General features: G+C 33.6%; 1 protein-coding gene across 1 annotated transcript; it reads left to right on the forward strand.

Annotated features, from left to right (window-relative positions):
• The first annotated feature begins 304 nt into the window (after positions 1-304).
• Positions 305-1,405, forward strand: GPR15 (G protein-coupled receptor 15). Its single transcript, XM_054577244.1, has one exon. The coding sequence runs from the start codon at positions 320-322 to the stop codon at positions 1,403-1,405; it is 1,086 nt and encodes a 361-aa protein (XP_054433219.1). The 5' UTR covers positions 305-319.
• Positions 1,406-15,969: the final 14,564 nt, after the last annotated feature.

Below are 15,969 nucleotides of genomic sequence, written 5' to 3' on the forward strand. Positions count from 1 at the left end.
CTTAAAGAAACAAGTTGAATATCTTGAAGAAAGAAGTAAAAAAGCACTTTAGTTTCCTGGGCAAATGTAAATTTAAAAAACCACAACCACAACCACCCAACACCAATCAGGGTGATGTTTCTAGTGGGCCCTTTCTGAGCATTGGTAGAAACTGCTTTTTTAAATCTCTGTTTTTATGCTCGTTCCAAGATCTTTCAAGGGAGGGGGTTGAGGGAAGAGGCGGTACTGCATAAAAGAAGCTGCTCTGAGATTTCTAAAATTCACACAAAAATTTCCTTGGTAAGAAAAGTTACCGTATTTTGGCAGCTGATCTTCCGTGATGGACCCAGAAGCAACCTCAGTTTCTGCGGAGTATTTCTATGCTACAAGCCAAAGTCCTGATGACATGGAGGAGACCCCCTCCCATCTTCCTTACATATCTGTTTTCCTTCCCGTCTTTTATACAGCCGTGTTCCTGGCTGGAGTGCTGGGGAACCTCATCCTCATGAGTGCCCTGTATTTCAAACAAGGCAGCCGAAGACTGATTGACATCTTTATCCTGAACCTGGCTGCTTCTGACTTCATTTTCCTCGTCACGTTGCCTCTCTGGGTGGATAAAGAAGCATCTTCAGGACTGTGGAGAACAGGCTCTTTCCTGTGCAAAGGCAGCTCCTATGTGATCTCAGTCAACATGCACTGCAGTGTCTTCCTGCTCACCTGCATGAGTGTTGACCGCTACCTGGTCATTGTGCATCCAACCGTCTCCAGGAAATTCAGAAGGAAAGACTGTGCCTATGGAGTCTGTGCCAGTATCTGGCTTATCTCCTGCCTCCTGGGGTTGCCTACTGTTCTGTCCAGGGAGCTCACCCTGATTAATGATAAGCCATACTGTGCAGAGAAGAAGGCCACTTCGATTAAACTGACTTGGGCCCTGGTGTCCTTAATTTTTACCTTCTTCGCCCCTTTAGTGAGCATTGTGACCTGCTACTGTTGCATCACAAGGAAGCTGTGTGTCCATTACCAGCAGCCTGGAAAGCATAACAGAAAGCTGAGGAAATCTATAAAGATCATATTTATTGTTGTATCAGTCTTCGTCTTCTCCTGGCTGCCCTTTAATACTTTCAAGCTTCTGGCTATTGTCTCTGGGTTTCAGCAAGAACTCTACTCATCCTCATCTGTCCCCCAACTGGGCATGGAGGTGAGTGGACCCTTAGCATTTTCCAACAGCTGTGTCAACCCTTTTATTTACTATATCTTTGACAGCTACATCCGCCGGGCCATTGTGCACAGCTTGTGCCCTGGCCTGAAGAACTATGACTTTGGGAGCAGCACTGAGACATCAGACAGTCACCTTACTAAGTCTCTCTCCAACTTTGTTCATGCAGAGAATTTCGCCAGAAGAAGAAAGAGGTCTGTATCACTCTAAAAGGGACTGTGACTTTTCAAGTTCTGTTGGTGGACTGGAGAGTTAATTTGGGTCAGTGACCAAAAAAAGACAAAAAATATTGCTGAAAGTTTTCATATTGCATCATAAATGCAACATAGAATTAACCTTTATTAAAGAGACAGCTGAAAAGTCCTTGTGTTTGTGGATATAATTAGGCTATATACTGGTTTCGTTGCGGGGGGGAGGGTTGGGGTTTTTTTAGCTGAATGGCCTTATTTGACCTTTGCCAATCAAGTTCACCACGCAAAATACAACACCTATATGTCCTTGAACTCCAAGATAAAGGCTCCTGCTTGGACTAGTTCTTTTTTTCATGATTCTCAATGTACATTTAGGTCTTTTCCTCTCTCAAGAACAACAGTACCTTGGTCTACACCACCCTTCATACTGGGCTCCACAGTGGACAACATTTAAAGCATTCTGCCCACTGTCATCTGGTGAGAAATGTGGTGATATTGCAGGCAGCAAAAAAATATAATATACCTGTGCTCTGTAATTAATTGTTCCAAAGTAATGAAGTGAGGCTCTGGCCTTATTCTTTAAAAATTTGTATGGCGATTCTTTACCATCTTCCAGCATTGTCTTTGACCCCATACCATCCAGAAATAGCTTTAGACTGGCAAAAAGCTCATGGGGTAAGTCATTTTGTATTGTGTTTATGATTTGAGACTTACACTCTCATCTGGTTTTTTAGACTATTTTAACAAGAAAGCCTAAGACAAGGTTTGACCTTTATTGAGAGATATATTGGTAAAAAATGTATCTCATTATAGTGGTGTAGCAACTACTTTTCAATGGGGTTTTGCTATGCTCTTTTGTTTTACTGTCTTTATAAATTAGGATATGACTTTGTTTTAATTATGTGTCTTTAATTACCCAGTTATCAAGTTATCAAATAAAAATGTTACTACTAATATAATTGGAGGTCAGCAAATGTTTAGCTACACACTTGTGCAGATTATGATTTTGTATTTTAATTAAAATGTTAGTTCTGCACATTCCTTATAGCATCATTTGCTCGTGTATATAATTTCAAGATTTGATCCAGTAATATAGGAAGGCAGGGTGCTCTGTATTCGGTTGAGGTAAAAAAAAAAAAAATCCATAACAAAGGTGATGTTGATATTTCATGTACATTTTTCCAAACCCAGAGACTATCCTGAATTCCTTCACCCAACAAATATTTTAGCCTATTTGTACCTAATATTCCTTTTAATTACTTCAGAGTAAAAACTTAATTGGCAGTAACTGCAAAAGGCTTTGCAGCTGCAAACATATTATCATAAACATCTTTTGACTGAAGAGAAAGTGGGTTGTGTTTTTACACTCACTGTTGACTCAAATGAGTTGCTGCTTTACTTCTAATTATTAAGTTTAAAAAGTCAAAGAAAGCTTATATTCTTTCAGAGATGAAGTAATTCAAGTTTATTCTATATATGTATCTTTCACATTAAGAAAAAATCTCAAATATTGGGCATCTTTTTATAATCCATTTAGAAGTTTAAAATATAGTTTTTGATTTTTTGAATTGGTTAATTTGTTAATTTCCCTTAAACTTTTTTAAGTGAAAATGTAATGTCCTTATTTAAGTATTCTATGTTGTATTTGTTTCTATTAATACATTAATATTAATTACATTAATATTCTAAGTCTCAATTATTTACCATAGATATAGGAAAAAATGACTGTGCAAGTCATAAGAAATAAAGCTTCTTGGAGATACTTCAAAACTGAATTCAAAACAAATATATCTCCAAAGATTAGATGAAAACAAAATACGAAAGGTAGAAGACATTCACTTTATTTAGAACAAATCAGTAAAAGCACTATTAATAATCACAAAAATCACTATCTTTGAGAAATGCTACCTTTAAAAAATAGCTCAATAACTTAGCTAAGGTATTTGTTAGAAAAGAGAAAACATAAATTATTAAGTTTAATTTCATCTTTAATGTTGGAACACGGAACAAATCATTTTAATTTTCCATGCTTAAACATACTTGCTATGCCTCTAGAATTCTGAAGAATATCTTAAGACTAGCCCTGGCCAGCATGGCTCATTTGGCTGAGCATTGTCCCACAAAGCAAAAGGTTACCAATTTGATTCCCAGTCAGGGCACAAGCCTACGTTGCAGATTTGGTCCCCAGGCAACCAACTGATGTTTCTCTCTCACATCAATGCTTTTCACCCTCTCTTTCTCCCTAACTTTCTGTCTCTAAATAGATAAATAAAATATTTTTTAAAGAATATTATAAGGCTAATAAACATAATATTTTTTTAAAAACATTGAATAAGAAGTTATTATATAAAGCTGTTGGGTTTATATTATTAATTATTGAATGTTGCTTATAAATTTTCTAATTAAAATATCAAATAACAATCACTCTTATTTAATAAATACTAAGAATCTAATTTCTGTTACATCCCTTTAGTTTTTGCTGGAAATATTTAAAATAACATCAAAAAATATATTGTACTTTTTAATACTTAAGTATACATCCTAATTTTATACCTTTAAAAAGTCTTGGTGTATTTTATACTCATAATATACCAAAGAAATGGAAGGAGAAATAGAAAAACTTTATAGGTGGCATAACTCTCATAGAAAAAAGTTCAAAACTTGTTTAAGTTGTTGTGTTATATATGGATTCCTCTGGTATGAAATGTAATTTACATTATAATAGCATTGAAAGTTTTATTGTAAATTATTTAGTTAGGTCTCATTTTGCACATTTTTAAACCATAACATTTCCACATTTTCAACATGAACAAATTATATTTAAATACATATGCACATAAAAATGCATCCAGAAACATTGATATATTATTCAGTTTTCAAGATTTTCATTTCAATTAAACTACTCTGAAAGCTACCTTGTGGTAAAGTCATTATAGAACAAATCAACACACATTGCCACAAATTCTAGAAAATTAATCTGACCCCTTAACACAATCATGCTTTGCTGGTTACATCCAAAGTTAGAAAGAGAAAATAAAATTTAGCTAAAGTAAGTCTGTTAGGAAATCCTTGCTGATTAACATTACTTGTCATTTGTTTAAGCGATCCAAAGCTATTGCTAAGATGTAACTGACAAATATTAAAGAACAGCAGTCTCCCAAGCAATTTTTTTAAACTTACCAGAGAGAAGCTCTCCATTAAAACCTAAGATGTTGTTTGACAACTTATAATTAATTTTAAAATAGTTATACTCAAGGCACACACAGTCACAAACATGCATATACTCCATTTGGGCCATGTTTACAGGTTAACACTAACCTGGTAGCCCTGGGAGCACCTACATTTATCCACTCTAACAAGTGAAATCCCCACTGAGGGAGAATGACACTAAGTGAGAAAAACAGCCTTAAAAGGAAGCTATGTGCGTGACTGAAAGTAGACTATACTAGGGGTCACAAGATAATTTTTAAGTAGATGAAGAAATACACAGTGTGATGGTAAGCTGAGTGAAAGAAACCTTCCTCTATGATTCATCTTGACTCCTCAAATCATTCTCTATTCCTTGCCCCCTAGCAATCTCAAAGGTAAGAAATGACTTGTCAAATGTGTGTGTCACAGAGCAGTAAGCCTCAGTTCTCCTGAAGAGCTCATTCACAAAAGTTGAACAATTACAAATTTAATTCTAAACCAGCCACTGGAATAGCCTGCGCACGAGACGATGCCTCCAGCCTGATTAGAGGGAAGCTGCATCCAGAGAAAAAGCAGGATAATTCCACCAGGATATTTGTAAACGGTTACTGGGTTTTGCCTTCCCCAGAGGTTGATATGGATTGGATTGTCCCTTGCAAATGCCTGTTCTTATTTTAAGTTCTTTCCTTTGCATCAACCTTCTTTATTTTTGTCAGTTCTCTAAGTAAACAATTGTGACTATACTTTACATATATGTGTACAAGGAAAAACAACAGTACCAGTGACCTGATTTAATATTGCAGGTGTAAAGATCCACCTAAGGATGAATTACTCTGGTCTCTTGCTTTGTCATTTCCTTAATAGAACAATATTTCCTAAATGTATTCAATAAATGGGACTTGTATCCTGAGTAACCTACAGCATTTGAAAAAAAACAAAAAACCTACTTTAAATATCCAGTGCATCAAACTGTTAATAAAGTGAAGATTCTTATGATAAGTTAAATTATAAGGAAATATAAACTCACATGAAATATCCATTTCTTATTAATCTAAAAAGGGAGAGAAAACTAAAAGAGGTAAGTATTCTATTAGTTGGCAGACATTATTAAACTAAAAAAATTCTTGGTTTATATATACATGAGTACCAAATTTCTAAGATACAAAGACTCTATAAAATTACAGTGAAACTTTTTTGAGTTGGCCACATGTGCTGAGGTTGAATTGAGTTGAGTTTAACTTAGGCATGTGGTACATTCAAAGGATTTAAGATCTCTGGCCAACTGGCTCAGTTGGTTGGAGCATCTTCTGTACACCAAAAGGCTGCAGGTTCAACTCCTAGGGCACATGGGGGAGGTGGTCAATTAATGTTTCTTTCTCACAGCGATGTTTCTCTCTCTCTCTCCCCCACCCCACACACTTCTTCTCTCTAAGATCAATAAACATATCCTTGGGTTAGGACTGAAAAAAAAGATTTATGATACAATGTTCATATTATTTTTATAATGCTTTACAGACCAAATAAGGGATATCATCAATCTGATATTATTCAGCGATTTTCTTATTTGCTAATTAAGATTGAATCATTATCTAGTTTCCTATCATTCATATGTTAATGAGAGTTAGGCTTCATCTATGAGTACTTAATGTTTGTCAACATTAATGGGAAATATTAACATTTTTATCTGCTTCCTCCTATCAGTTCTGATAAGAAAGATGTCATTTCTATATTACTATTAATTCAAAATGAAATTTAAAAAGCTCTCCTTGTTAAGATACTTTATAATCTATATTTTATAAAAGCTCTCTACCATTTGCTGTTATTTAAAAGGCAGAAGATACAGCTACTCTTGTGATGTTCTTAGATCAAATACAATTTTATGCATCAAAACTTATGTGTGACTAAAAACTGTTTTTAATTTTTAAAAAATTGTCTGTGGCAGTCTTTAGCAAGCAGCTCTCTTCTTTTCTTTATAGACAGTATTTAGGTATTTAAACATATTAACTATTTAAGTACAGTATTTAAGTACTGTCTATTGCAAAACTTTGAGAAATCCTTAAATTTGCAAATTCCATTATAACACACATTTTACTCCAGGCAAATTTAGAGCTACTTCATGATGTGTAGAAAATGAAGCAGAATTGAGATGTCGATCCTGAGTGTTTGCCTTGACTAGCTAATTAAGTCACTCGTCCCTTATTGCATCAAATGTCAATGATTTAATTTTATGCCTTTTATGACACAGATTGTGAAGTTCTTTAAAAATACTGCAAACATCAAACTGTAAATACAAAGTGTCTATTTTACACAATGCACCATGACAACCACAAATTTATTATTATAACTGATGAATTCCATTATGCTAAGTGAAATAAGCCAGTCAGGTAAATACAAACATGATATGATTTCACTCGTATGTGGAATCTAATGAACAAACTGAATAAGGAGAATGTGGACAGACTCATACATAGATGGAGAACAGAATGACAGCTAATGGTGGGGGAGGAGATGAGGGGGTGGAGGGACTGAGCAAAAAGGCAAAAGGGTTCTTGGACATGCACAACAGTGTAGTGATCGCCCAACATTGTGGGGCTGGGGAGTAAAAGGGGACTGAAAGATAAAGTAAAAAAATACAATAAAGATTAAATTTAAAAAACAGCTCAGGGGTAAAACAAAAACAAAAATGAACAAACAAACAAACAAACCTGATGGATCCTAAAGCAGGCACAATGCCGTCATTCAGAAAATACAAAAACACACAGTACATAAATGCAGCTGATGAGCCCCCTACTGAATCTCATTGCTAATATTCAAACTAAAGTGTTTGACAGAATACCAGAAAGGAGAAAATAAAGTGAAGAAAAATATAGGAAATAGAAAATACAAAATAAAATACCACGTACAAGTATAAATATATCTATCAGCAATTACAATAAAAATACAAATGGATTAAAATTCCTTATTAAAACGTTGAACAATTAGCTTGTTTCACAATGAGCTACTATACAGGGTGGAGCAAAAGTAGGTTTACAGTTGTTTTTATGGAAAACAATACAGTAATTAATAAATAATAATACAGGAATACACTATGTTTTGTGTACTCACAACTATAAATCTTCTCTTTCGCCATCATATATATGTGACACTATTAAAATGCAGGATTTTAGGAGGTCAATGTAGAACTTGTTTCTTCATTGAGTTTACAGTCCCCATAGTTACTAATTTTTTTAATCAAACAATGAAGTACTGACACCCAAGAAGAGCTTGATAGATAAAAAGAAAATTACAAGTCAGATCACTTCCTTTGATCTTTTCCAGTATTTAGGAGGAAGCCCATACTTAGTCCATATACATGTCATTTCATGTTAACTGTTATTTTGACATGGTTATTTCCTAAATATTGTCATAGTCCCTTACAGAAATGTCCACATTGGCATCTCCAAATGAAAATACTTTTGTTGTCCTTAAACATTGTTAGGTGTAAAAGATCATTTTAAACACAAGAATACATCTTGAACAACATTAGGTTTAAATTTATTTTCAAACAAACTAAAGAAGATATGCAAAAGTATATATTTTGACTCGAACCTGGCCCAAAGATAGTGATTGAATGAGATGCCCTCTCACTTACCCTCAGTTTAGACCAAAAGCAAAACTGAAAACTCAGGTGGAGAAGTGGTAAATGAGAAATGAAACTTGGGTTGTGGTTTCATGTTTAAAGCAAAAAAATAAAGATTCAGAGAAATGGGAGGTAAATGGAAGTGGCTACTTTATTTCTAATGAAAAAGATGTACATGCAATAACTCATGTGCATTAAAAAAATAGTTTAAAATTAGAAAATTAGTAAAGAATTGAAAAAAAGTCAATGCGGCACTGCATGACATAGTTTTTAAGATTTCAAATCATGGTAACTTCACTTCCATAATTTAAACATAGAAATATACTGCCAATAAACTTAAAAAAATGTTTAGCTGGTAAGTAGTCAATGATGGCCAAATTAAAATAACAAAATATAAAGTTTACTTATTAGACTGGCAAAGATTTAAACATTAACTGCTAAGATTGACCAGGATAGAAGGTATGTAGCCTGGGAGAGACTTCCTGGACTACTGAGTATAATTTTATTAAGATTTTTAGAGGAATTTAGAATGTATATAAAAAGCTATTTTACTTCTAGGATTTTATCCTGGAATGTAATTATGGCCACAAGCAAAGATACGTGTACATACATTTTTATTGCAGCATTGTTTGCAAAAGTAGAAAAGTGAAAATACTATCTTCTAATAGAAAATTGACTGAATAAATTAATGTTCCTGTACATTTTTACAACAGAAAACTATGTAGCCTTTAAAAATATGGTACTATGTACTCATGTGGAAAAATATTCATGATATATTAAATGAAATTAAGTCAAAGAAAAGACTACAAATTAGTATCTACAAGATAATCATAGTTGTGACTATTTCATCTATGCAAGAATAAAAAAATACTAGAATGCTTACAGTAAAATGTTCATCACTAGGTAGTGAGATTACAAGTGTTTTTATTTTTATTATTACCTGTATTTCCCAAAAGGAACATGCATTAATTTTATAGTAAGAAAAAAGCTGTACTTTTAAAAATAAAAATAAGAGCTAAAGTAAATTTGTCATAAAACATCAGTTCTGAATCATAGGTCGTCTGGTTCTTTGTTGTACTGTATTTCTCACTTCTGAGTGAGTATAACCCCTACAGTGGCCTTGAGCCCTTTCCTAATAATCTTCTGATTCTTTTTAGGATGGCCTTTCTACTACGTGTACAGATACCTGATCCTTCAAGAGCAGCAATTTTAGAACTGTTATACATTTAAAATGATCATAAGGGGCTGACTACTCCAGCATTCAAGCAAGAGTCCCATCCCCCTGTGCCTTCCCTTAGCACAGCAGCTATTGTAACCTGCATGTAAAGTCATCTGACCGGCCAGGGAGGGAGCTCCCTGGCAGGGGCGGGCAGAGGCATGTCTTCAGTTCCCTATGTCCATATCCTTGTTTCACATCAGGCACACTTGATTGTTGAACTAACCTGAACATGCTAGAAATATCATGGCCCTGGCTAAAATTTAAAATGAAAACCTTTTACACATGTTTAATATTCAAGTTTTGTATTTTGTCTTTTGCTTTTGATATGTTGTAATTATGGGGGTCTAGAAATTTACACCAGTCATACTTCATTTAGGAAGAGTAATCTTGCTGCTCTCCTTTAACTTTTTATAAAAATTTAAGTATAGTCGGTATACAATATTATCTTAGTTTCAGGTATAGAGTACAGTGATTCAACATATGTACCTTACGATGTGATCTCCACACGAAGTCTAGGAGTCATCTGTCACCAGGTAAAGTTGTAATATTATTGACTATATTTCTCTCTACCTTTTTCACCCAGTTGCCTCCCCCCATGGCTTTCCCCTCTGACAACCATCAGTTTGATCTCTGTTTCCATGAATCCATTACTGTTTTGTTTTGTTTTGTTTTTCATTTCTTTTAGATTCCCCATATAAGAGAAATTATACTTGTCTTTCTCTGACTTATTTCACTTAGTATAATACCAAGTCCATTCTGTTGTAAATAATGAATTCAGTAAAGTATCAGGACACAAAATTAATATACAGAAATTCATAATATTTCTATACATTAATAACAAGCAATCAGAAGGAGAAATTAAGAAAACAATCCTATTTGCTATAGTATTGAAAAGAATAAAATACCTAGGGATAAATTTAACCCAGGAAGTGAAAGACCAGTATTTTAAAAACTAAGACACTGAAGAAAAAAATTGAAGAGGACACAAATAAATGGAAAGATATACTGTGCTCATGGATTGGAAGGATTAATATCATTAAAATGTCCATAGTACCCAAAATCAGTCTGCAGATTCAATGCATTCCCTATCAAAATACTAATGACATTCTTCCAGGATTGGAAAAAGTAATTCTAAAATTTATACAGAACCAAAACAGATCCCGAATAGCCAGAGCAATCTTGACAAAGAAGAACAAAGTTGGAGGTAGCATGTGCTTGGATTTCAAGCCATATTACAAAACTATAGTTATTGAAACAGCATGGTACTGGCATGAAAACAGACACATATATCAATGGAACAGAATAGAGAGCCTAGAAATAAACCTTTGCTTACCTGGTCAATTAACCTATGACAAAGGAGGCAAGAATATACAATGGAGAAATGACAGTGTCTTCAGTTAGTAGTGTTAGAAAAACTAGACAGACACATAATTTAACTTTTTAAGTAATTCTAGCTGTGTTATGATTAGAGAAATAAGTGAAGCAGTAACTTTTACTTGATTCCTATTCAGGTTTTTCTCTTTGTGATATTGATTTCCTATTTCAATGGAAGACTTTTCTTAATGTAAATCCAATATGATTTGTAATTTAAAAAAATAGCCCTGACTGGTGTGGCTCAGTGGATTAAGTGCCGGCCTGTGAACCAGCGGGTTCCCAATTTGATTCCCAGCCAGGGCACATGCCTGAGTTGCAGGCCAAGTCCCCAGTAGTGGGCACACAAGAGTCAACCACACATTGAAGTTTCTCTCCCTCTCTTCTTCCTCCCTTCCCCTTTCTCCACAATAAATAAAATCTTTTTAAAAAAATAGTGATTGCCAATTATAAATATGTGATAGTCAAAAGTTCTTCCAGCTATTGCCAGACTCTTATGTCTTTTCACAAACTCCAAGCCTATATGACTCTGTACTTTTGGGAGAAAGTCAGAACAGTCTGTGGGTCAAATAATTGATTGGAAGGTATACTACATAAAGACTGTGAAAAACACTATACAAGTTAATATTCTTGTACCAACACTGCCTGAAAAGAACACAGCTAACTCAAACACCATCACATAAAATGTTTAAATCATTGATTTATAATATTCCTCATGATGTAGCTCTACCACTGGGTGGGGAGTATAGCTTTGTGGCTAAAGAACACAAACCTGAATAAATTCACTTTCCTGAGTCTATTTTTCTCTATGCAGTGGGGACAGTTATATCTTAGATAGTGACAGCTTGAATTAATTGAACTGAGAGTATAATTAATTTGACACAGTATCTGGTACATATTAAAAGCTTGATAAATGATAGTTAAGAAACTACTTTCTAGGTGAAAAAAAATAGGATTCAAAGAAATCAGATTTCACATAATTCTTATTGAACGGAACTAAAAATGAAACTCTGATGTCAACTAAACCCAGGTCTATGTAACTTCAAAGCTCATACTTTCTTCACTTTACCATGATTCCAAGAGTCTTTAATAGTTTGTTAACACCACAACCCCCCCTTGGTTTAGTCCTCTCTCTCGCTCTCTCAATAATTTCTCAAATTCAAACTGTATTTTTTTTTCTAATGAGAATATCTCAGATAACCAAACCCTTTGCTTATTCATGACTAACATAAAGTTGACATTGCTTGAAAAAAATCCATTTTATTGAAAATACAATTTTTTTTCTGAAGAAAAATGTTGTCTTGTAACACATTTCCCTAGAGCATGACCTCTTAATTGTGATCTATCAGAAATGGTATCTTCTGTTTCTTCCAGTGGTCACTAAAAATCTTTATCTAGAAAATCAAATGTATGTTTCATGTAAGAAATAGAGAGTTTTCTACTTTTTTCCTTTCACACCCAATCCCACATTAAAGGATAGTAGCACCTTTCACAGTGACCCTCACAGGAACATTCTTTGTTTTTTTTTTTTTAAGCATATGTGTACTAAGAATTATAGTCTCATTTTCTTTATCCCTGAAAATTTTTCTAGTCACAGATTTCAAATTTCTTATAACATACCTATAGCAAGAAGAAAAAGTAAATCTAATGCCTGTGTGCCTATGGGGTATGCAATGTAAACTGATATCAGAAGGTTAAGATGTCCACTATCTTCCTTATGAAATTCTATTTGTTATGAAAAAAAAAAAAAAAAAGCTGCACTGTGTGTAAAAGAAATTCAGTAAATTACTTTCAGGAACTTTGTTTACACTTTTCAAAAAGTGTATTTGTATAAATGACTTCCTGATTTTAATAGACAACCCCAAATGTAGTTTTAAGAAACATGTGTTTCTCAAATTGGAAACATTATAAGCTGTCCCAAACATAAAGTAAAAACTTGATTTAAATTTACTGTAAATGAGAAATAATATTTTCCATGCAGATATTTTCAGGAGGGGGAGTTAAGAATGTTATGAAGCAAAATATTAGTAAGGTTAATAATTACTGACTCACAATTAAGAAGAAAAGGAAAAAATTTTTAAGAATAAGAGAGCTTGGTATTTGAGGCTTAAACCTGTTATTTTTTAACATCAGCTTGCTTTACTAAAGGAGTACATTGAAATGTTAATGACAGCTGTTTTTAGGTAGTAGAACAAAGGAAAAATTAACTTTTAATTTTAATTTATTTTTTTAATATTTTATGATTATTTTACATTTTTTATAATGCAGATGTATTTCTTTTTTTGAATTTAAGGTAAAACATGCCAAATAAATGTCACATGTGGCATAAAACATCTATTATTAATATTTCAGCATAATTTTGTTTTATCTTCTAAAGTCAAAATAAGAATTTCTTTAATGCCATGTTCAATTTTAAATTTAACATACATAACTTTGCAATGATTTAATTTCAGAAAAAGCCTTATCAATGAAAAATTAAATTTTATTTGAATGCAAAAAGTTATTGATTCAAAGCTTCCAGTTTACTTTTAGTACATTAACTCATCCATTAAGTCCAAAGTCACTCTTGTTTGTATATATAGATGCAGTTTTTTTCTTATTTTTAAATATTTCAACTTTTAATTAAGTATAAATTAGAACAGGTTGGATAGGATAATAGTTGACTGTGAGTTTTGCCATTTATTCCAAATGCTATATCTAAAATATTTACAAATAATACTATTTCTAGAAAAGTACAAATATTTCCAAGTGAAAATTTTCTAAAATACAAGTACTAAGTTTTTTATTTGATCAGTCATACAATGAAAAATATTAACTTTTAGTGTTTTTCTCTTCACTTGAATTTACCCAGGAAGGTTTCTAGTCTTGAGGTTGTCTGAAGATTTTTATCTTTTGGTATGTCAAAGATGGAGTTTGTTATACAGTGGAATAAGTGATTTCATTCTGTTAAAAATCATATATTAAACAGAGAATTGTAAAAATGTGCCTCTTAAAAGTATCTTGATTAGCTGGTTTAAGAAAAACCCTCACCCTGACTGATGTGGCTCAGTGGGTTGGACATCATTACGCAAACAAAGGTCACAGGTTTGATTCTTGACCAGGACACATGCCTGGATTGCAGGCCAGATCCCAACCAATCAGTGTTTCTCGCCCTCTCATTCTCCTTCCTTTCCTCTCTCTCTAAAGTAAATAAATAAAATCTTTTAAAAAATAAAGAGTCCTCAATGATGCTTTAGGTAAAATAGGTCATAATTCTTATTATATAGTGATGATTAATATTGTAGTTATTATTACAGTTTTATCTATTTATACCTTTCTATTATTTTCAATATTTTTCCCTCTTCCTTGGAAACTAAAATAAGAATGCCTTAAAATAATGGAGTAAAAAAACCATAGTATGATACAATGAAAATCATAAAGGCTTTAGAATCAGAAAAAATTGAATTGTAAACCATAAAGATAAACTACTAGTAAAGTCTGTGTGACTACATACTTTAAAATAATTTTTAATCTAAAGTAATTTAATTGTGGAGATTCAAGATTTATCAAGTTGTTACTGGAGTATATATAAGGTTATAGGAGATCTGTCCAGAATATCCAGCCATGTCATATGAAAGAATAGAGAAATTTATTGAGGAAGATATAAGATACAAGAAATGTTGTACATAAGACAATGACACCTCAGTCCCCATCAAAGTAGGCACCTTGGGACCTCACACCATTCTCCCAATTGCCATCAGCTGCCTCAATGTTATTTTTCTTGAATCTCATTGATGGTCTGAAATCTCTTCCCTTTCAAAGGTGATTTTAGTTTTGAGAAAAGCCAAAAGTCACAGGGCGCCAAATCTAGGCTGTAGAGGGGCTGAGTCACTTTGGTGATTTGATGTCTCACCAAAAAACTCTGCATGAGATGTGATGCATGAATGGGCGCATTGTCGTGAAGCTACCAATCATGAGCTGCCCATAGTTGAGGCCTTCTGAATTATCCAAATAGTTTCTGTGAAAGAGTTTTCAAGTGCTTAATATAAAATTTGATGCAGATTCATTGCTCTATTCACTCAATCATTTTTTAATGTACAGAGTACACATGCTTTCTGAACAGCGTCTACCACCCCCACTGACTAGTACAGTGAAGTTGTCATTGTTCAAGTATGTGCATTCTAGTCCACTCTCTTTGGCTGCAAGGTGACATCGATGTTGCTCAAACCATTCTCATTATATTAACAATGGTTGGACTTTATCCAGACAGATCTCATATATTAAGCATACTACTACATGTCTGAACATGCAGACCCCAAAAGCCAGGGTCCTCATTCAAGGTTCATAAATTTATTTTAGCCTCTGGGCAACAAATTTTATAAATTATATTTGAGAACTATTTTTATTCAAAGTATACATTTACTTATCTAGCTCTAACTTGTTGTATAACAGAAAATACCTTTAAAGGGATAAGATGTTAAGTTTCTCTCCCTGTGACTCTAGGTCTATCCTTAGAAGTCTCTGTAAGTACAGTTTTTCAGCTAGGTTAATTAACACAAATCTTTGTATACATATAACTATCAGAAATTATATCTAAGGAGGGAGGGAGGGACTTAAGGAACTACCAAGCCATGATTTTGCTCTGAAGATAGGAAAAAGTGCTAGATATAGACAAAAACTTCTCTCTTTGAAGGTCAAGCTTTCTTGGCTTTGACATTTCTGATGATTTAATGTGCAGAAAAATTTATAAATACTGTATAGATCTACAAATGTTTAATTGCTCTTGAGGTACCCAAAATTCAAATTATCATAAATATTTCATGCATGTCTCTATGTAGAAAAAAAAGATACAGAGATAATATTCTTCCCTCTTACCTGTAATTCTGGTGTCTACAACACTGCCCTCCTTAATAATCAACTGTTTCAGGGCTGAGGGAAAGGTGTGGGAGGTAGTAAAGAGCATCACCATTATTGCTGATTTTCCATTTATTTTAGGAAAAAATTACCTCCCCTGTGGTATTTTGTATCTAAGTTGACTAGTCATCTGCGAACCTAAGAGGTTGGGAAGGCTTCTCAGGGAAGGTTAGAGCAGGCAGGCAAAGCCCTGGAGCAAACACGTGTTCTCTAACTGTGCTTCAGCTCCGCCCTGTGAGGGCATTCCCACAGTGAGAGAGGGAAATGACCTGCCAACACCAACGCAAACTTA

This window comes from Pteronotus mesoamericanus, unplaced genomic scaffold, assembly GCF_021234165.1.
Source record: "Pteronotus mesoamericanus isolate MK-2021 breed Mesoamerican mustached bat unplaced genomic scaffold, CSHL_Meso_final contig_42, whole genome shotgun sequence".
In the NCBI taxonomy this organism is placed as follows: domain Eukaryota; kingdom Metazoa; phylum Chordata; class Mammalia; order Chiroptera; family Mormoopidae; genus Pteronotus; species Pteronotus mesoamericanus.